This window comes from Rhinoraja longicauda, chromosome 7, assembly GCF_053455715.1.
Source record: "Rhinoraja longicauda isolate Sanriku21f chromosome 7, sRhiLon1.1, whole genome shotgun sequence".
NCBI lineage: Eukaryota > Metazoa > Chordata > Chondrichthyes > Rajiformes > Arhynchobatidae > Rhinoraja > Rhinoraja longicauda.
The window spans coordinates 61657566-61681062 of NC_135959.1; the positions used below are offsets into that span (position 1 = coordinate 61657566).

The 23497-nt window shown below is 39.8% G+C and overlaps 1 protein-coding gene across 2 annotated transcripts in view; it reads right to left on the bottom strand.

Moving 5' to 3' along the window:
- The window catches only part of slc36a4 (solute carrier family 36 member 4), a 236323-nt gene that overhangs the window by 173375 nt on the left and 39451 nt on the right, over positions 1–23497 (bottom strand). For both annotated transcript variants that reach the window (XM_078402705.1, XM_078402706.1), the window contains exon 9: positions 13250–13419. In XM_078402705.1, the coding sequence (XP_078258831.1) occupies positions 13250–13419 (170 nt within the window). The remainder of the gene's footprint in view (positions 1–13249; positions 13420–23497) is intronic.

The following is a 23497-nucleotide window of genomic DNA, read 5'->3' on the forward strand; positions in this document are numbered from 1 at the left end:
ATAGAACAAGTGTAAACAGGTGATGGATGGTCAACATGACCTTTTCAACTCCTGAAATTGTGCATGTTTCAATTAACACTCTCTTGCTCTACTAAACTAATCTCAGGAACTTTGCTCCATCTGCCCCACTCTAAGGTAATGAAGCCAATAAAAAGTACACAATATCCCCAAAACGTCATCTTGTTATTACTTTCTCTTGAACAGCAGGTCCCTTTATCCAATTTGCCTACCTGATTGCTTTCCCTAACTACTTGTTAACTTTGTGATTCATAGACAAGGACACCCAAATCCCCTTGAATATTATAACATCAATCACGCCCAGTCATAAAGGAGCTGACAAAGCTAAAATGATTGCTTGACCAGCAGGGAGAATGAAAAGTTTATGGATTTGCTTAATGCCCTTGAACAAATACTCATTACGGTAACGATCCGTGCTCTTACAACTATGTACTCTTTTTGCTAAAACCCTAAACAGACATTACAGAAATAATTATTTTATCTTTTTTTGTTTAGTTTAGTTTAGAGATATAGCGCGGAAACAGGCCCTTCTGCCCACCGGGCCCGTGCTGACCGCGATCCCTGCATATTAACACTATCTTACACACACTAGAGACAATTTTTACATTTTACCAAGCCAATTAACCTACGTCTTTTGGAGTGTGGGAGGAAATCAAAGATCTCGGAGAAAACCCACACAGGTCACGGAAAGATCGTACTGCACCCGTAGTCGGGAACGAACCTGGGACTCCGGCACTGCAAGCGCTGTAAGGCAGCAACTCTACCCCTGCGCCACCTCTCAGGTAAATAGCAATTTTACTGTTTTACTCCTCCTTTACATCAATATCTATGATTAGTACTTCATGTTGACAAAGTGTCAATACAAGCTTAAAGTAAAATTTGCCATCTAATTCATCAAAAGATTAAAAGAGCAAATAATTAAATCCACTTCTGCAAAGGGCTTCAAGCCCGTTAAAAATCTTCAGGCAGCTAAAGCTTAATATACACTAGATAATCGGATGAAAAGTAATGAACACTGACCGAGTTCAGCTTTTGCACCAAGAACTCTTGTAAAACCCATTCCCAAAAATGTATTGGGGATTATGCTTAATCTCAGTAGAACAAAATAGTCAAAGTTATTCATTTCCTTGGATACGTCAGGTTAAATTGTGTCAACCATAATTTAGTTGACTGCTGTTTAGCTTCTGGTGAGTTGCAGGATGTGTAATTCATGACAAGCGACACTTCCATCACCACACTATGAAACAAGATCGCCAAGATGGTCTAGAAAAAGGGAACAGAACTATGGGTTCACAATTAGCTATATGCTCAATCACTGCTGTTATTTATTTTAGTGTAAGCAGATTGAGGAACTGGAGGTTTTACGGAACTCTCTAATTTTGAGAATCACTTTAATAATAAGATGCCAGGCCACGACAAACCACGGACATCAATAAAGCCAACAATAAAGATCTTGACTTTTCTAAACAAGGTGCAGGGAAAACCAAGATTGCAGACTGACAAAAATAACGCCACAACTGCAAGGAAAATGTGATGAGTTTTTCTCAGTATATTTGTTGCGTCAAAGGACTCGTCGAATGCCATGAAACAGGTGCAGATCAGATTCAAATAATCAACACTGATTAACATTATTTGTTCGAGAGCACTTGCTATAATGCTGGCATACATTTTAAAATCATGTCGATATCAATTGTTCACATTTTCAAATATGAAAGACTGCAGAGTAACAAGCATCAGTATAATTCTAATGTTGCAAAATTATGCACCATTCACAGGACAGTGCTTGGAGTATGCAAGTTAGGATTCCATTCATTTTACATCAATGAAAAGTACTGGCACTGCCCAGCACATCATCCTCACTAGGAAAAATCAAACACAAAAAAGTCAAAGGATATCCAAGCAACACCAATCCTTTCCATTTAGTTTATTGAATAAATACTAACCTCTCTACTCAAGAATAGGTTAATATGGAAGGTATCCTCATTAATATTTAAACGCATCTTAAGGATTCATATAATTCATAAACAACTCATACACTTGAATCCTTAACATGTTTGCGATACAGAGTCAAGCAATAAGCCTAAAATCAATTTTTAAATCGTACAAGAAAACAGTTACCTTTAATTCAACCATACATAGTCAAACCTAAAAACTTTACTTTGGTGATAATAATGCAATTAACTGATTACTTTTGATAAAAATTAGTGATGAGCACATCATGTAGATTATTAGATTTGATAAGCATGCTTTCAAATTGCACTAATATGCAAGTACTATAGATTTTCCTACAAGTATTCTCTGCAACAATATAATTTAGGACTAATTTGTGCACTAAAGTTTACTAATGGGGATGCTGCCAATAATGTGACAAAGATCAAATAATAAAAAATACGTGAAACACTTCACTTGTATGCATTAGTTAGGAGTGCTTTTGAGAGCTGGAAATTCTAGGTTTACTGGATTTATTGGAAAATTCTTCCTCCTATCATATAATTTAACTTTCATAGACACTTACAAAATAACACCTCCCTTTTCAGAAAAGTCACAATCTTGTTGTGCTCTTACCAATTCTGGTGATCCATCGGTATTTTTCCTCATTTTGAGAAAGAACCTCAGGTCTTTTGCCCAGAGAAAGCAAACTTATAACCAACAGAATTATCAATAGTATGATCAGTTAAAACAAGTGACTGGTGAAGAATCAAAGAACCATAGGTTCAGCAAAGATAAATATATTCCAATCGTGACTTATATTTCAAAGCGTTCTTATTTAACTTTTTGGGGGAAAAATATTTTAGTGTTTTGGTAAGACAAGTAAAATGCCTCATGTATTATATTGTTGTTTAAACTTCCCACCCAAGACCAGGAGGAAAATGTAGTGCAATGAGATAAAATACATATGAACTCTACAGAATCACAGACGGGCAACATTATAGTTGCAAATACAATATCAAACATATTAAAACTGCTTTGCCGTAGTGGTTTTGGACTCATTATGAACTCTTCCATTAATTGCTAAACAAAACACAGCTAACCTGTGATACAACATTTGCAATCATTGCTCCATCTAGGATCATTTCAAAAATTAATCCTAAATAAACATTCTTACAATGGTAGCAATAGCATGATATGTGTTGTTACAACATAAAAGCTCAATTCACAACTGGCTGCATGCTTGCAGGTTACTGCACATCAAATTCTCATACCGGCACCTATTTTAAAAAGAGCAGTGGACTCTTCTGGTTGCACCACCCCATCAGGCATAGAGATCCAGACACCGTTGAGGTCTTGGGTGAACACATTTTACCTCAACAGCCCCCAATCCTTCTCCCCATTTTACCTCAACAGCCCTCTAGTTTCTGATCCCACAACAAAGGGATAAAAGGACATTATTTACCACATCCAGAGTTTTCAATTTTATGAATCTCTTTTAGTTTTGTTTATTATTTTCACATGTATCGAGGTACAGTGAAAAGCTTTTTTGTTGCAAGCTATCCAGTCAGTAGACAGACTGTATGGTAGTAGTCCAATTAAAGATACTGGTATGATTAAGTAATTCTCCCCTCAGTCTCTTTTTTGCAAAAAAACAAATCATAATTTAGCCAATCTTTAAGACCTCTAATCCTGTCAGTATCCTGTGTCTCACTACAATACTTTTGATCGCATCAACCATTATTGCTCAATTAAGTACATTTCACATTATGTTACATTGTAAGGGTAATGTGACTGATATGCTTTGAATTGCTGTCAATGCATTCAGAATTGATTTCCATTCGAAAATCTAAAGAGTAGAGAATTTGAAAAACATCTTCAAACCTTAAACATCAACAAATTCATCATTCAAAGACTGCACTCCACACACCCTTCATTTAAACATCTATATCCTACAAAGGTCCTAATGCATTAAGACACCTTAATAAATTTGACTTAAATATTTATATATCTAAAAAGATAATCTTACATAATAAATGACTTTCATTAAAATCTGCAAGTAGTGATTAGCTTTCAGATTTACAAAGCCCACCCTCTATTCGAACAGGGATTCACTCAGTACAAGCAGTCTGGAAACCAACTTGATAAAGGTTCCTGACCCAAAACATCGTCCTTTCACAATATTGCCTGACTTGATGAGTTCCTCCAGCAGTTTACTATTTGCTTAAGATTCCAGTATTTGCAGTCTCTTGTGTCTCCTGGAAACACCTTTTCTAAATATACAATTGCTTCCTCAATGCATATAGATATTTATTTAGGAAACAATATACGACATGAGACCTGAAGCCAACCTCCCAAGTACGTGGCTCTGCAAACAGCAAACCAACAGATGAAGACCCAGCAAACTTGTAACTGCTACTACCTTAGTGATTACACAGAACTAAGCAGCTACCACTCTTGAAATCAGTCATTGTCGAAAAAAGTTGAAGCAGTTCAGAGGGTCACTATAGTTCAGAAACTCTGGCTACGAGAGCAGGTCAAAAGCGTGGAATCCTGCAGTGAATAACTTGTCTCATAATTCTCCAAAGCTTGACATCATCTACAAATCGAGAGTGTGACAGAATACTCTCTACTTGCTTGGATGAGTGCAAGTCCAACAACCCTCAAGAAATTCAAAACCATAAAGACATACAGTGCATTCAGAAAGTATTCAGATCCCTTCACTTTTTCCACATTTTGCTACATTACAGCCTTATTTTAAAATGGATTAAATTCTTTTTTTTAAAATCATCAATCTACACACAATACTCCACAATAAAAAAGCGAAAACAGGTATTTAGACATTTTTGCAAAGTAATTAAAAATAAATAACTGAAATATCACATTTACATAAGTATTCAGACCCTTTACTCAGTACTTTGTTGAGGCACCTTTGGCAGCAATTACAGCCTCAAGTCTTCTTGGGCATGACGCTACAAGCTTGGCACACCTGTATTTGGGTAATTTCTCCCATTCTTATCTGCAGATCCTCTCAAGCTCTGTCAGGTTGGATGGGGAGGGTCGACGCACAGCTATTTTCAGGTCCCTCCAGAGATGTTTCATCGGGTTCAAGTCTGAGCTCTGGCTGGGCCACTCAAGGACATTCACAGACTTGTCGCAAAGCCACTCCTGCATTGTCTTGGCTGTGTGCTTAGGGTCATTGTCCTGTTGGAAGGTGAACCTCTGCCTCAGTCTGAGGTCCAGAACGCTCTGGAGCAGGTTTTCATCAAGGATCTCTCTGTACTTTGCTCCATACATCGTTCCCCCATTATCCTGACTCGTCTCCCAGTTCCTGCCGCTGGAAAACATCCCCACAACATGATGCTGCCACCACCATGCTTCATCCTAGGTATGGTATTGGCCAGGTGATGAGCGGTGCCTCTTGGCATTCAGGCCAAAGAGTTCAATCTTGTTTTTATCAGACCAGAGAATCTTGTTTCTCATGGTCTGAGAGTCCTTTGTGTGCCTTTTGGCAAACTCCAAACGGGCTGCCATGTGCCTTTTACTAAGGAATGGCTTCCATCTGGCCACTCTACCATAAAGGCCTGATTGGTGGAGTGCTGCAGATATAGTTGCCCTTCTGGAAGGTTCTCCTATCTTCACAGAGGAACTCTGGAGCTCTGTCAGAGTGACCATCGAGTTCTTGGTCACCTCCCTGACCAAGGCCTTTCTCCCCCGATTGCTCACAATCCCTGCAGTCACAACCATCCTGACTATGGAATATATCACCATTCTTTCACTTTTGCTGGGAACTCCCTCTACAGATAATTGTGATACCCACAGCCAAAGACTGCAGAAGTTCAAGGAGGCAGTTCACTACCACCTTCTGGATGCCAATTAAATGTTGGCTCCATCTGCAATGTCCACATTCCTGGAACAAATTATAAAAAGTTGCTTCAGTTTCCTCCCACATCCCAAAGATGTGTGTTTAAAGGTTAATGAGCCTCTGTAAATTGCCCCTAATATGTGGGGAGTTGATGTGAAAGTGGGATAAAAGAACTAATGTGATAGATGGTCGGTGTGGACTCGGTGAACCGAAGGGCTTGTTTCTATGCTGTATCTCTAAACTAAACCTCCGCCTCACTGACCATCAACACAGGTGTGCTTCAAGCATGCGTGCTGAGCCCCCTGCCCAACACTCTTTACACCCATGACTGTGTGGTCAAGTACAGCTCCAATGCCATCTGTGTGCTATCCAGTCAAAGAAAATACTATATATGATTACAATCAAGCCGTCCACAGTACACAGATAAAGGATAAAGGTTGCAACATTTAGTGCAAGATAAAGTCCAATAAGTCTGATTAAAGATAGTTCAAGGTAGTTAATTTGAAGTAGCTGTTTGCTGTATTAGCAGGCAAGCAAACTTTCAGAAATACATACCACAAACCAAGTTGGATATTTAATCATGGTTTAAAATAGTAAAGCAAATTGGAAATTCGCCCACCATGTAGATCAAACACACCCTTCATTTAAACATCTATATCCTACAAAGGTCCTAATGCATTAAGACACCTTAATAAATTTGACTTAAATATTTATATATCTAAAAAGATAATCTTACATAATAAATGACTTTCATTAAAATCTGCAAGTAGTGAATAGCTTTCAGATTTACAAAGCCCACCCTCTATTCGAACAGGGATTCACTCAGTACAAGCAGTCTGGAAACCAACTTGATAAAGGTTCCTGACCCAAAACATCGTCCTTTCACAATATTGCCTGACTTGATGAGTTCCTCCAGCAGTTTACTATTTGCTTAAGATTCCAGTATTTGCAGTCTCTTGTGTCTCCTGGAAACACCTTTTCTAAATATACAATTGCTTCCTCAATGCATATAGATATTTATTTAGGAAACAATATACGACATGAGACCTGAAGCCAACCTCCCAAGTACGTGGCTCTGCAAACAGCAAACCAACAGATGAAGACCCAGCAAACTTGTAACTGCTACTACCTTAGTGATTACACAGAACTAAGCAGCTACCACTCTTGAAATCAGTCATTGTCGAAAAAAGTTGAAGCAGTTCAGAGGGTCACTATAGTTCAGAAACTCTGGCTACGAGAGCAGGTCAAAGGCGTGGAATCCTGCAGTGAATAACTTGTCTCATAATTCTCCAAAGCTTGACACCATCTACAAATCGAGTGTGACAGAATACTCTCTACTTGCTTGGATGAGTGCAAGTCCAACAACCCTTAAGAAATTCAAAACCATAAAGACATACAGTGCATTCAGAAAGTATTCAGATCCCTTCACTTTTTCCACATTTTGCTACATTACAGCCTTATTTTTAAATGGATTAAATTCTTTTTTTTAAAATCATCGATCTACACACAATACTCCACAATAAAAAAGCGAAAACAGGTATTTAGACATTTTTGCAAAGTAATTAAAAATAAATAACTGAAATATCACATTTACATAAGTATTCAAACCCTTTACTCAGTACTTTGTTGAGGCACCTTTGGCAGCAATTACAGCCTCAAGTCTTCTTGGGCATGACGCTACAAGCTTGGCACACCTGTATTTGGGTAATTTCTCCCATTCTTATCTGCAGATCCTCTCATGCTCTGTCAGGTTGGATGGGGAGGGTCGACGCACAGCTATTTTCAGGTCCCTCCAGAGATGTTTCATCGGGTTCAAGTCTGAGCTCTGGCTGGGCCACTCAAGGACATTCACAGACTTGTCGCAAAGCCACTCCTGCATTGTCTTGGCTGTGTGCTTAGGGTCATTGTCCTGTTGGAAGGTGAACCTCTGCCTCAGTCTGAGGTCCAGAACGCTCTGGAGCAGGTTTTCATCAAGGATCTCTCTGTACTTTGCTCCATACATCGTTCCCCCATTATCCTGACTCGTCTCCCAGTTCCTGCCGCTGGAAAACATCCCCACAACATGATGCTGCCACCACCATGCTTCATCCTAGGTATGGTATTGGCCAGGTGATGAGCGGTGCCTCTTGGCATTCAGGCCAAAGAGTTCAATCTTGTTTTTATCAGACCAGAGAATCTTGTTTCTCATGGTCTGAGAGTCCTTTATGTGCCTTTTGGCAAACTCCAAACGGGCTGCCATGTGCCTTTTACTAAGGAATGGCTTCCATCTGGCCACTCTACCATAAAGGCCTGATTGGTGGAGTGCTGCAGATATGGTTGTCCTTCTGGAAGGTTCTCCTATCTTCACAGAGGAACTCTGGAGCTCTGTCAGAGTGACCATCGAGTTCTTGGTCACCTCCCTGACCAAGGCCTTTCTCCCCCGATTGCTCACAATCCCTGCAGTCACAACCATCCTGACTTGGGAATATATCACCATTCCTTCACGTTTGCTGGGAACTCCCTCTACAGATAATTGTGATACCCACAGCCAAAGACTGCAGAAGTTCAAGGAGGCAGTTCACTACCACCTTCTGGATGCCAATTAAATGTTGGCTCCATCTGCAATGTCCACATTCCTGGAACAAATTATAAAAAGTTGCTTCGGTTTCCTCCCACAACCCAAAGATGTGTGTTTAAAGGTTAATGAGCCTCTGTAAATTGCCCCTAATACGTGGGGAGTTGATGTGAAAGTGGGATAAAAGAACTAATGTGATAGATGGTCGGTGTGGACTCGGTGGACCGAAGGGCTTGTTTCTATGCTGTATCTCTAAACTAAACCTCCGCCTCACTGACCATCAACACAGGTATGCTTCAAGGATGCGTGCTGAGCCCCCTGCCCAACACTCTTTACACCCATGACTGTGTGGTCAAGTACAGCTCCAATGCCATCTATAAACAGCACAGTTGTTGGCTGAATTACGGGTGATGATGAGTCAGCATACAGGAGACAGATAGAACGCCTCTCAGACAATCTCAACAAAACCAGGGAGCTAATTGTTGACTTCTAAAAGTCAGGAGACCACACGTCAGTTTTCATTGGTGATCAGTGGTGAATAAAGAGTTAGCAACATCATATTCCTGGGTGCTAACATTTTGGATGACCTGTCCTGAGCTCAGCACATAAATCCAAACACAAAGGGACATCAGCACCTACTTTTTTCAACTTTTAAAGAGATTCAGCATGGCATTAAATACTCTAACAAACTCTACAGATGTATTGTAGAACGTTTCCTGACTGGTTTCATCATGGACTAGTACTGTTCTAATGCACAGTAATACAAGAGGCTGCACAGAGTGGCGGGTCAGCTCTGTCCATCACAGGCACACCCCTCCACACCATTGAAAGCATCTGAATGAGATCCAGGATCCCCACCAACTGGCCCACATCCTCTTCTTGATGTTACCACCAGCAAGAAGTACAGAAGCCTGAAGCCCTACACCAACAGGTTCAGGAGCAGCTATTTACCTACAACTATCAAGTTCTTGAAGCAAACCTGCACAACCCTTATGCTACCTTGGCAACGGAATACCAAGGATCAGCTCTTGCACTACCATGGACTTGTTTTCTAACTGCCTTTCTGCACTAATGTCTTGATTTTGTGCACAGTCTTTCTTTTCATTGTCTTGTATACTTTGTAAATTTACACATTTTCCGAGTTTACGTGCCTGTAGTGCTGCTACTAGCAAGATTTTCACTGCACCTGTAACCTCACCATACTTGTTTATATGGCAATACACCCAACTTGACTATATGTAACATTTAAGTACGAGGATAGATTAGATAGGATATTGCACTGGGCTGGGTTCTGCACTAAATTCTCATTGGTGGCAGGGGAAGTGATTTATTATCAAGTGTTAGCTTGATCTTAAATAACTTGCACAAAATCAATAGGCCTGAGATTTAGATAAATTAGGTGAATGTGGCAGTGTGCACTAGGCAGCAACAAACTGGTTAATAATAACCAAGTAGAAATAAGCCCTAGGATAATGGTTAGTTTCGTTTTTTATTGTCACGTGTACCAAGGTACAGTGAAAAGTTTTTGTTTGTGTGCTATCCAGTCAAAGAAAATACTATATATGATTACAATCAAGCCGTCCACAGTACACAGATAAAGGATAAAGGTTGCAACATTTAGTGCAAGATAAAGTCCAATAAGTCTGATTAAAGATAGTTCAAGGTAGTTAATTTGAAGTAGCTGTTTGCTGTATTAGCAGGCAAGCAAACTTTCAGAAATACATACCACAAACCAAGTTGGATATTTAGTCATGGTTTAAAATAGTGAAGCAAATTGGAAATTCGCCCACCATGTAGATCAAACATAAATTATGCTTAGATATATGGGGTGTGACTGCACTTGTGGTAATGTGCAGTTTTTATTTCTGGTCAACATTAGTTTAGCTCAACAGATGAGGCAAGCAAGAATATGCCAAGCTTTAGAGCTGACGGCAGGCTGAAATTTCAGTGTTTTTTTTCCAAATTAGCTCGTTGCTTTTTAAAATACATTTTGACAGGAACGCTGATAGGAAAGGTTTAGTGGAGTATGGGCCAAATGCGAATGAATGGGACGAACTCAGTCATAGTCTGCTCAGACTGGACAAGTTGAGCCAAAGGGATTGTTTCCATGCTCTATGACCATGACTTTACAGTGGTAACTGCATACACACAGCTAATGAACACTTGCTTCAGACACAAGCAGTTAGAGTACAGTTACAACACTGGCATCTACTGGCAATATGGAAAATTACCCAGATACTTTCCAATCCAATCTGACTAATTGCCACCCAATTAATCGGTCTTCAACTATCAATAAGGTGTCAACAATAGTGTCATCATGTGGCAAATAGGTCCCAGGACCCGGTTCACGAATGATCAGTTATGTTTTTGCCCCAATCACTCCACTCATATAATAGCCAAGGTCCAAACATGGAACATAAGAATTTGAGGGTTTATTAACGACCTGGATTTTCCATTTTCCAATGAAAATGACAAGGAAAGTTGAGAAAGTGGCTATAGAGAAAATACAAATAGGATCCTGAGTTTTATTAAGGGGGGGGGGGGGGGGGCACAAGAGCAAAGAAATCATTGATGATCATTTATAAAACACCAGTCTAACCACAACCCCACAATATCATATACAGTTCATCCCACACTAAGACATAAAAGACTTAGAGAGGATGCCAAGGCATATATATTTTTTTTTAATCACTAATATGAGAAATTTTAGTTCTGTGGACAGAATGGAGAAGCTTGGCTTGTTTTCTTTGGAACAGAAGTGGGTGCAAGAAGATATAAAATCTTGAAGGATATAGACACAATAAATAGAGAGCAACAGTTTCCATTGGCAAAGGGGTTAAGAACAAGAGTGAAGGTGATTGTAAGGACTGAAAGAAAAAAGGTAAGAAAACCTTTTTTTTTAAAAACACAACGAATGGCCATTGTCTCAAAAGGACAGCCAGGAGTAGAAGTAGAGGCAGTAACGTTCTAAATGGTGTGAGATATCCATCTGAAAATAAAGTATTTACAGGGCTGTGGGAAACTGGTACAGGAGCAAGATGAACTGAATTGCTCGTGAACAGATTCAATATGGACTTGATGGAAGCACAGTGGCAACAGCAGATAGAGCTGCTGCCTCACAGCATCAGAGTCCTGGGGTGCTCTCTGTGCGGAGTTAGCATGTTCTCCCTGTGGTCGCGTGGGTTTCCTCCAGGTGCTCCAGCTTTCCCCACATCGCAAAGACATGTGGGTTTGTAGGTTAATTGGCCTCTGTAAAATTGCCCCTGGTATGTAGGAAGTCAATGAGAAAGTGGGATAATATAGATCTAGTGTAAGTGGGTGATCGGCGTGGACTCAGTGGTTCAAATGGCTTGTTTCCACACTGCATCTCTAAACTAAATAAAGTACCTACTTCTGAACCATAACCATTCCGTTATTTTATTATGAGAGGTTGGTTCTCCTCATGGGGGAATCTAGAACTAAGCAGCTTGCTTCAGAACTGGGTTCTCCCATTTAAAACAGGCAAGGATTTTTTTTTAACCAAGAACCGTGAATCTTGGGAATCAGTCATTTAATATATTCAAGCCTGACAAAAAAGATTTTTGACAACAGAGGGGAATTGAGAATTCTGGGGTAGCAATTACAGCATGAGGAACTGAGCCCAAGATCACATCATTTTTTACTTTATTCCTTGACAGGAGGTTTGTGATATAGCTTCTCACTGTTCTGCATTTCACTCATTCTGTGAATGAAACTTTTGGTGAGCATTATGTACAAACATTTTCAATTACACCCACATTAGTTGCATGCCCAGGAGGATCTAATTGTTTTCTCACTTATTTTCGGAATATTTGATTTTGTGTTTTCCTATGTCTTGAAGAAATTGTATTGCCATAGAGGAGCACTTGAGAAACCAGAATTTTGAAAAACAAATTAAACCATGTCGTCCAATTTGAAACTGTTGTATGGAAATTCAAGAATATTACCGGTGATTTTGGATTATCATTATGGGAACTCATCTGATTAGCCACAAAACAGCCTTGATTAAATAAAGACGGTGGCATTAAGGGATATCAACTATGCACCTCTGTGCCATTTTAATTACATGCAATGTCCCAGAGCACACTTCATATAAAATAGGAAACAAATAAACTGATCAATCAAGCAAGTAGGCAGGAGAGAGAAAGGCAAGGACAAAATAATATATTCAGAGAGATTTGAAAGCCATAGAGGAAATAAGGCAGAGATATTTGGGAAAGCCAGTGGCCAAGTAAGTCAAAACTGATACTAAATAAGTGGGGAACGTGCAGCAACCTAGTGGATTGCAGGCTGAGACAGAGTTTGTTGTGAATGAAGACATAAACAGTTTGAGACAAGGACTATAATTTTTAATCTTGTATGCTGCAAGCCAGTAAAATCAGCGAGATTGGGGAATGTACAAACACGATTCGGTAAATAACAGGGTGCAGGTGAAAACAAGCTGAAGATGAAAGTACAGCAGCATCATGATTTTTGTGGAATAGATTCTGCTCCTATTACCATCAGATGGATATTATCATAGTCTGTTAAATTATGAGATCAACAGCCCATGTTTAGAAAAGGCTTTTTGTTAAATTCAGTGATAAATTATAGTTATTTGTAAATCTCATTTCCAAAAATAAAACCCGTCCAACATTTCACTGCAGTTCCAAACCAGAGATCTAACAAATTATATCTTTGCTGCATATAACCAGAACTGATTATGGCAATTTTAATATGATGGATGTGCTTAGAATACTGTTATTTTAATTAAAACAAACATTAATCAAAATGTAATCAGGCAGCAATCCTTAAAAAGACATTTTCAAAATGTGCACATCAAGCCAATTCAAAAATAGCATTATAGATTGTCAAAAGACACTTACCATATGTTTTGTGGCAGGTTTAATGTAATACTGCCCTGAACACTATCACCAAAGTGCAGATACCCCAGGGTTCCCAGTGAAACATACAAAGACGTGACGATGCCCATACCAATGTTTAATGCTTGTGGAAACTGTTTTCTTTGTTTCATTTTATTTTCTAAAGGAAGAACCTGTTTATAAATGAAAAATAAAAGATAAAGCTTTAGCAATAACTCTGTACTGCTGCTGTCAACAGATATTAAAAAATGAACAAAATAAAATGTTGCAAATACATTGTGGATTCAGTAAGTTTATGAAAGAACATTCTTCCAGTGCACTTTGTTTCTCAGTAACTTGTCAAATACTTCAACAATGCAAGAATGGCTACATTTCCCCAATACTGCGCGTGCTCAAACCTCACCTCGCTTCATTTTTCTTTAAATATGCTTTTGTAGCACCTATTTTGATTCTAAACTTTAGCTATTTTTCCGCAACGTCCAATACAGAGAACACAGAATTGTGTTCCAAGTCTGGACACATTTCCAACTCCATCTACAAATTCGCCAACAACACTACCATTGTTGGATGAGTTATTGATGCTGATGAGTATAGGAGGAAGATCAATCAACTGACCAAATGGTGCCAGAATAACAACTTTGCTCTCAACATCGTAAAACCTAGGAGCTAATTGTTGACCTTAGAGGAGCAGGGCCACAGATCCACAAACTTGTCTTCATCGATACTTCATCGTCGGTGGTGGAAAGTCAAAAACCTCAAATTCCAGGGCAGACATATCTTTGAAGATCTGTCCTGGACCCAGTACATTGATGCAATCATAAAGAAAGCCCATCAATGCCTCTACTTCCTTAGAAAATTGAGGAGATTCAGTATGTCGACAAATATTCTCTTGAACTTCTATAGGTGTACAGTAGAGAGCATATTGACTGAAAATAAGATTGCGAAAAGTGGTGAACTCTGTCTAGTCCATCACGGTTACTGACCTCCCCACAATCTAAGCCACCCGGAGGACTCGCTGCCTCAAAAAGGCAGCCAGCATCATCAGAGACCCACACCACCCTGGCCATGATCTCATTTCACTCCTGCCTTTGGGAAGAAGGTATAGGAGTGTGAAAACTGTAACGTCTAGGTGCAGGAACAGTTTCTTCACAACAACCATCGGGCTCTAAAGCACAACAACCTCAAAATAAGTTCAGCATGACATAGACTTGCGGGAGGGGGCATTGATTTTTGTCTTTGCATAATTATTGTTTCATCTTTTTAGATATCTGATCTATTTTTGTTGTTTATTGTGTTTAAAACACTCTTGATCCTTGTTGAGTGATTGGGGCGAATTGCGATTGCGAGAAAGGAACCGTGAACAGTATGGTTTAAATGTGTCCACACCGTATTTAGAATTACATTTTTTTTAATGCAAAAAAAGTTACGAAATAAAAACAAACGTTCCAACTTTTTTTAAATCCCCAGTTTGTTTTCTACTATCAAAACTCAGGAGTCCAGATAAACCAGTGCTGTTGCTTAACTTGGTCAAACTATACTGATTTTAGCACTTATTTTCAGCATGCTTTATTAAAGTTGATTGCTTTTTAGTACTGAATGCAGCCTCAGAAGGAGGCAGAAGTTAAAGAAAAATCTGGTTGGGGAGAGAAATTGAAACTTTTTTTTTAGCAGGCATCAGTAGTAAAAGCATCATAAAGTGACCTAGACCCTTCTTTTTAAGAAAAAAACAGCTTAGAAATTACAACATGGAATACTTCACAACTAAAAACTACATTACTAAAATGAAAAATGAATAAATATATGAGAAGCCAGGCTATGGTGATAGGAAATCGAAGTGAAACCAAATTAAAATTAACATTGCATCTACTGAAGGAAAAATCAGATCAACCACCGCCGCGCTACTCGAAACAGATAACTAATGTGAAATTACTGAAATGTGTCTTACAGTGACTTTTTAATATGGAATGGCAGTTATCTAATTATAATTAGCAAAAATGTTATATATGATAATACTTAACAGATGATAAGGTTTGGGGTTTAAGGTGAGGAGAGGGGGAAAGATTTAATAGGAACCTGAGGGGTAACTTTTCCACACAAAGGGTGGTAGGTGTACAGAACGAGGTAGTTGAGGCAGGTACTAGTGCAACGTTTAAGAAACATTTAGACAGGTATATGGGCAGGCTTACTTGGCCCAAACGCAGGCAGGTGGGACCAGTGTAGATGGGACATGATGGCCGTGTGGGAAAGTTGGGCCGAAGGGCCAGTTTCCACATTGTATGACTCTACGATGATGTCTTATCAGCTCAAATGCACCAATTCGATCATACACATTGTACACACTGGGCAATCCAAATTCCTGTGGAGTCTGAAGCAGAAACTCAAGTTCCACCTGACAAGACCTTGCATAAATTGTATCACCTTGGTCATTCCAAAACACTAATCTTACTTTTGTCTGCTTTATATTTCCCAGATGTTGCACAAAAAAATTAGGTGAAAAAGCCATGTGAAATTTTAGGGCACACCATTTTATCTCTTGGGTTTTAGGAACAGACAATAAATGCTTATCTTGCCAGCAATGTACACATCCAAAAAGGATTGCATAATATAGATTGCAGAACCGATGCATGCAACACATAGTAAAAAAACATCAAATTGTTATTAAACTGGTTCCAATACAAAATTATCACGGTTGGATTCATCTTCATTGGGTTTTGATTTGTAAAAACTGTCTTACACCAATTGTTCTTATCTCTGGCCTTTTCTCCATTCATCTGACTATCAAATCTATTACTTGCCATGCTTTGTCTTGCCTCTTCCCTTTTCCAATTTTCTTCTCTTCCCTCCCCCCCTTCCCCCTATAATCAGTCTGAAGAAAGGTCTTGGCCCAAAACATCACCTATCCATGTTCTCCACACGCTGCCTGACCTGCTGAGTTATGCCAGTACTTTGCGTCCTTTCGCGTATTAACCAGCATCTGCAGTTCTTTGTTTCTAGATTATTACGGAGTCCAGGAATGAAGTGTTTAGTAGGACAACCAGGATTAAGCATCTTCATCGAATCCTTTGGTACATCTTTTACTGTGTTGCATTCTTGCATAAAAGTAGAAAGTTCAATATTTTAAGCAAAGGTTTATTCTCAGTTACTCAGCCTAACACCAAAATATGGATCCGTCCATTTATAAAATCATGGAATCAGGCAATTTGATTTTTTAAATTAACAACAATGCCAGTGTAGTCATTCAAGCTAAACAAGTGCAAGATTAGGCTGCATTTTAAGCCATTCTTCTCTTGCCAGGGAAGAGTGGATCAAAGAACAGTTTTACCAGTCGTGCAGTATTTCTACCACTGGGAGGAGGACCAGGTATTTAGTTAGCAAGAGCACGATATTCGACAAATCACAAATTCCAACAAAATCTTTCAGAATCGTTACAATAGTTCAAATTTTTCAGAAACTTAATTATATTGTTCAAACTCTTCTATGTTTCCAAGCACACAGGGTAGTTTTAGAATCATGAAACCCTGTTCATATTATAATTTGCACCAAATTGTATTCTCTTACCAACTTGTGCTAATTAACCCACATTAAAAGGATGCATAAGGAATTGCAGAAGGTTTAGGTTTATTATTGTCACATGTACCAAGGTACAGTGAAAAGCTTTGTTTTGCATGCCATCCAAACAGATCAGACAAACTATACATAAATGCCATCAAGTCAAACTCAAGTACAAGGGATAAAGCAATGGGAAAGATATAGAGTGCAGAATATAGTTCTCAGCATTGTTGCACACCAGTTGCATTGACAAAGTTCAATGTCCTCAATTAGAGATTAATCGGACAGTACCCTAGCTTAAGAAGGGAATGTTCAAAAGCCTGATAACAGAGGGGAAGAAGGTGTTCCCGAGTCTGGTGGTGCACACTTTCAAGCTTCTCAACCTTCTGCTTGACAGAGCAGGGAGAAGGAGGAATTACCGGGATGGGACAAGTCTTTAATTATGTTGGCCGTTTTTCTTAAACAGCATGAAGTATATATAGTCAATGCTAGAAAGTCTGGTCTGTGTGATGGACTGGGCGCTACAACTACAACTCTTTGCAACTTCTTACGTAGGGTAGAGCGGTTCCCAACCCATGTTGGAATCTTGTGTGGAACACAAAGTGCTGGAGTAACTCAGTGGATCAGGCAGCATCTCTGGGGGATGTTTTGAGCAGGGACCATTCTCCACCCTGGAGAATAGTTCCAACTCAAAGCGTGGCCTGATCATGTCTTCTAGAGATGCTGTAAAGTGCTGGAGTAACTCAGCAGGTCACGCAGCATCTGTTGAGGACATGAATAGGCCACACAGGACCCCTATCTAGTCTGGAGAAGGTCCCTACCTAAAACTTCCTCCAGAAATGCTGTCTGACCCGCTGAATTACTCCAGCACTTTGTGTTCAACACACATCAACCCTTCATAGACAATAGACAATAGACAATAGGTGCAGGAGTAGGCCATTCAGCCCTTCGAGCCAGCACCGCCATTCAATGCGATCATGGCTGATCACTCTCAATCACTCCAAAGACGTACAGGTATGTAGGTTAATTGGCTGGGTAAATGTAAAAATTGTCCCTAGTGGGTGTAGGATAGTGTTAATGTACGGGGATCACTGGGCGGCACGGACTTGGAGGGCCGAAAAGGCCTGTTTCCGGCTGTATATATATGATATGATGATATGATAGTACCCCGTTCCTGCCTTCTCCCCATACCCCCTCACTCCGCTATCCTTAAGAGCTCTATCCAGCTCTCTCTTGAAAGCATCCAACGAACTGGCCTCCACTGCCTTCTGAGGCAGAGAATTCCACACCTTCACCACCCTCTGACTGAAAAAGTTCTTCCTCATCTCCGTTCTAAATGGCCTACCCCTTATTCTTAAACTGTGGCCCCTTGTTCTGGACTCCCCCAACATTGGGAACATGTTATCTGCCTCTAATTTGTCCAATCCCCTAATTATCTTATATGTTTCAATAAGATCCCCCCTCATCCTTCTAAATTCCAGTGTATACAAGCCCAATCGCTCCAGCCTTTCAACATACGACAGTCCCGCCATTCCGGGAATTAACCTAGTGAACCTACGCTGCACGCCCTCCATAGCAAGAATATCCTTCCTCAAATTTGGAGACCAAAACTGCACACAGTACTCCAGGTGCGGTCTCACCAGGGCCCGGTACAACTGTAGAAGGACCTCTTTGCTCCTATACTCAACTCCTCTTGTTACGAAGGCCAACATTCCATTGGCTTTCTTCACTGCCTGCTGCACCTGCATGCTTCCTTTCATTGACTGATGCACTAGGACACCCAGATCTCGTTGAACTCCCCCTCCTCCTAACTTGACACCATTCCGATAATAATCTGCCTTTCTATTCTTACTTCCAAAGTGAATAACCTCACACTTATCTACATTAAACTGCATCTGCCATGTATCCGCCCACTCACACAACCTGTCCAAGTCACCCTGCAGCCTTATTGCATCTTCCTCACAATTCACACTACCCCCCAACTTAGTATCATCTGCAAATTTGCTAATGGTACTTTTAATCCCTTCATCTAAGTCATTAATGTATATCGTAAATAGCTGGGGTCCCAGCACCGAACCTTGCGGTACCCCACTGGTCACTGCCTGCCATTCCGAAAGGGACCCATTTATCCCCACTCTTTGCTTTCTGTCTGTCAACCAATTTTCTATCCATGTCAGTACCCTACCCCCAATACCATGTGCCCTAATTTTGCCCACTAATCTCCTATGTGGGACCTTGTCGAAGGCTTTCTGAAAGTCGAGGTACACCACATCCACTGACTCTCCCTTGTCAATTTTCCTAGTTACATCCTCAAAAAATTCCAGTAGATTTGTCAAGCATGATTTCCCCTTCGTAAATCCATGCTGACTCGGAATGATCCCGTTACTGCTATCCAAATGCTCAGCAATTTCGTCTTTTATAATTGACTCCAGCATCTTCCCCACCACTGATGTCAGACTAACTGGTCTATAATTACCCGTTTTCTCTCTCCCTCCTTTCTTAAAAAGTGGGATAACATTTGCTATCCTCCAATCCACAGGAACTGATCCTGAATCTATAGAACATTGAAAAATGATCTCCAATGCTTCCACTATTTCTAGAGCCACCTCCTTAAGTACTCTGGGATGCAGACCATCAGGCCCTGGGGATTTATCAGCCTTCAGTCCCATCAGTCTACCCAAAACCATTTCCTGCCTAATGTGGATTTCCTTCAGTTCCTCCATCACCCTAGGTTCTCCGGCACCTAGAACATTTGGGAGATTGTGTGTATCTTCCTCAGTGAAGACAGATCCAAAGTAACGGTTTAACTCGTCTGCCATTTCTTTGTTCCCCATAATAAATTCCCCTGCTTCTGTCTTCAAGGGTCCCACATTTGCCTTGACTATTTTTTTCCTCTTCACGTACCTAAAAAAACTTTTGCTATCCTCCTTTATATTATTGGCTAGTTTACCCTCGTACCTCATCTTTTCTCCCCGTATTGCCTTTTTAGTTAACTTTTGTTGCTCTTTAAAAGAGTCCCAATCCTCTGTCTTCCCACTCTTCTTTGCTATGTTATACTTCCTCTCCTTAATTTTTATGCTGTCCCTGACTTCCCTTGTCAGCCACAGGTGTCTCTTACTCCCCTTAGAGTCTTTCCACCTCTTTGGAATAAATTGATCCTGCAACCTCTGCATTATTCCCAGGAATACCTGCCATTGCTGTTCTACCGTCTTCCCTGCTAGGGCCTCCTTCCAATCAATTTTGGCCAGCTCCTGCCTCATGCCTCTGTAATCCCCTTTGCTATACTGTAATACCGACACTTCCGATTTTCCCTTCTGCCTTTCCATTTGCAGAGTAAAACCTATCATGTTGTGATCACTGCCTCCTAATGGCTCTTTTACCTCTAGTCCCCTTATCAGATCAGGATCATTACACAACACTAAATCCAGAATTGCCTTCTCCCTGGTAGGCTCCAGTACAAGCTGTTCTAAGAATCCATCTCAAAGGCACTCTACAAACTCTCTTTCCTGGGGTCCATTTCCAACCTGATTTTCCCAGTCTACCTGCATGTTGAAATCTCCCATAACCACCGTAGCATTACATTTTTGACACGCCAATTTTATCTCCAGGCCGTCTATTTAAAAATTCTCATCTTGGTTTGCAAATCCATCTATAGCCTCGCAGCTCCCATCTTGACATGCAAGTTCTGCACAGCAGCGGAACTGATTCTCTTCTCTTTTGTAAAGAGATGTAATGCTGGTACCCCTGAGCAAAAAAGCAAACCTTTGGAAAACAGTTATTCTCTTTATGCTCAGTGAATTTCAAAACTTTGTAAATTAGTATTTATTATACCTCTGCATTATAAGCCTCCGCAAAATCCAAATTATTCCCAATTGAAGCTTAATCTGTATGGAATATTTTCTTGCTTATTTCCCAACTGAAATAGCAGAACTCGTGCTATGTGGAATCCCACAAAAAGAGTTTAAATTAATCATCTTTGCATTTGAATTTGCATCTTCCTGTGAGAGTGCAATCCAATTATCAATAATTTCTCAGTGGTTGGAGTAGACCATCTTCACTTGTCATTTATTCTTGTCCCTGAAGAAAACTGCTGTCATTCCTCATCTGAATTTATATATTTTTAAATGGTTTACAGATTCATCCAAGTGGTTGACACTGCTTTGCACGCATTAATGACAAATGCACATGGGGATCCAAATTGTGATTCAATTTATCAACGCTCATTCCAATTCCAATTGAAATGGTGCATCGTAACAAGAGTAAGTAATGGTAAAACATACAAAGAAAATGACACCATCGCATCAAAACCTCTCATAAGAGTTCATAATAAATGCAAGCTAAAACAAAACACATTGAACTGCAGACTTTAAGTTTCATGAATGCATTGAACAATTCACTTATTTTACTGCCCTAACTGCTCAGTTCAAACCTGTAGGAGGGAATTTTGTACTTCACCCGCACCCCATATCTGACTTTACTCAGACAGGCACAGACTCAAAATAAAACAGCTCGTAGATCAGTGGTGAATCTATCAAACAAGTCGGATTATTAAAATAACTTGTCAATGTACATCGGAAAACAGTGTAAGCCCAAGCTGCTTCAATAAGCTATAGTAACTATAGGATTTTTGTATCCTCATGACACAATGGTTACTTGTGGAGTTGATATAAACCATTCATTAATGTCTCTGTAACCTTCCATCTTTGTCTTTCCCCAAGAGTTAACTTTAATCTTACGTTTCCTGTTGTTTTCAAACTCTTCCTCCCATATATCTAATGTAGATACCATAAATGTCAAGATTCTACTTGCTCGATGGGATTCCCTCGTTAAAGAGGTCGTCCGTTAATCTTCGGGAGACTTGTCTGCTAAACACAGTGACAAAGAGCAGCTGCAATTGTAAGAATGCAACAGGTAAGAACCTAGACAGAACTACGAAGGACTATCCTCCCCCCAATAGATAAGAAGGCCTGCTTTTCAGCAGAATGTTTCAGCTTTGATATTCTGACTACATTCGTTGCTATTTTTCCCCATCATGCTTCCCCAGTATGTGAGCTCTAGGGTTAACCATGTTATAACCTACTTATCTTCCTTATAATTCTCAAAATTACCGACAACAAAACCAAATTCTACTATATTCAAATACATTAACACGCCATAGTGTTGTAAATAGCACTCTGCAGAAACACTGATATGTACCAAGAAGGTAAGAGTTCAATCCACTTGAACATGCAGGTTAAGCTGACTCAAATTTTTCATGCTCATATCTAGTCTCTCTAATCACATAATAAAACCATTCACTACAATTACTACTTTTCCCTAGGCCCAAATCTATATCATTACTGCACAGATCATCTTATCATATGAGCTTCAATTGTGCCATTGCTCTTTTGTGGTGATTTAACAAACCCTTCTTGAAGTGTCATGTATAGTTGAGTTCCAAAGAACAATTCAAGGACTATTACTATTGCTCTTACATTTAACACATGAAGTCACAGGGCAACTTCAAAAATCTGCAAATGGTACAAAACATGAAAGTGCAACAAACAGTGAGGAAGATGGTAGAGTAATAAACTTTAAGAAGTCACAGAATGATGGCATGGTAGACACAATCCAGCAAAGGTATGTGAAATTCTTGGATTGCAAGAATAATCAAGAGACCATACCAGCAATTTTAAAGTGGGAGGATCCAGAAAGAGCAAGATTTAAGGGTCGCTCTTAAAGTTGTAAGCCAAGTTAACAATGTTAACATATCTGGGATCCTAGGCTTTAGAAACAAAGGGACACAAAGTGAAGCTAACAGGATATCTTCAGTCTACTTCAAAGATACTAGAGGAACAAGATAGACCACTCGACCCTAAAAACATCAAGGCGCCATTTTAGTAGGCAAAAACTTGCAGAAACATTTAAAAAGAAAAATAACAAAAATCTGTGAATTGATAGATGAGATATATTCTGCATTTTAATGGTATAATCATACATACTGTTCCCCAAAACACTGATTACACCGCGAGAGGCATAACGAACGGCGGGTTTTGCCTACTAAAATGGCTCCTTTGCGTACTACACTTCAGTATAGGCGATTTCAACGGAGTGGTCCATCTTGTTCCTCTAGTATCTGTGGTCTACATAAAAATTAGCTTAGTCCCTGGTAGAGCATTGTGTCCATCTGTGCACCATGGTCAGCAACAAGATCACTTGTTCTGCAGATTAGCTGCATGGTAGACTACTATTGCATGAAAACTAGAATTGTTCTCCTTGAAGCAAAGAAGGTTACAAGGTGAAGTAATAAATGAGTTTGTAATCATGAAAGATTTAGTTGCAGCAAATAAAAAGAAACGGTTTATTGATGCCAAAGGATTGACAACCAGAGAACACAGAATTATGACATCTGGCACAAGGGCCAGATGCATTTGAGGGATTTGCCCGCAGCGACTGGACAAGAGCGGCACTAACAGCATCAAATTAAGTCAAACCTTTGCTGGCCTGAAAAGAAGGTGGTCCCAGGAAAAATACTGACTTGAAATATGATTGAATCCCTTAAACACAGAGAGCAAAGCTTTTGGGTCTTTTTTAAATCTGTGCAGGCCAGTTGTGCATCACTTCGTAAAGTCACGAAGAAAAATCAGTATGGAAGAGTCTGCCATTGTAGGAATTACAGCAATTTATTGACATGTTAATTTTTAAAACCCGACAAGATAATTC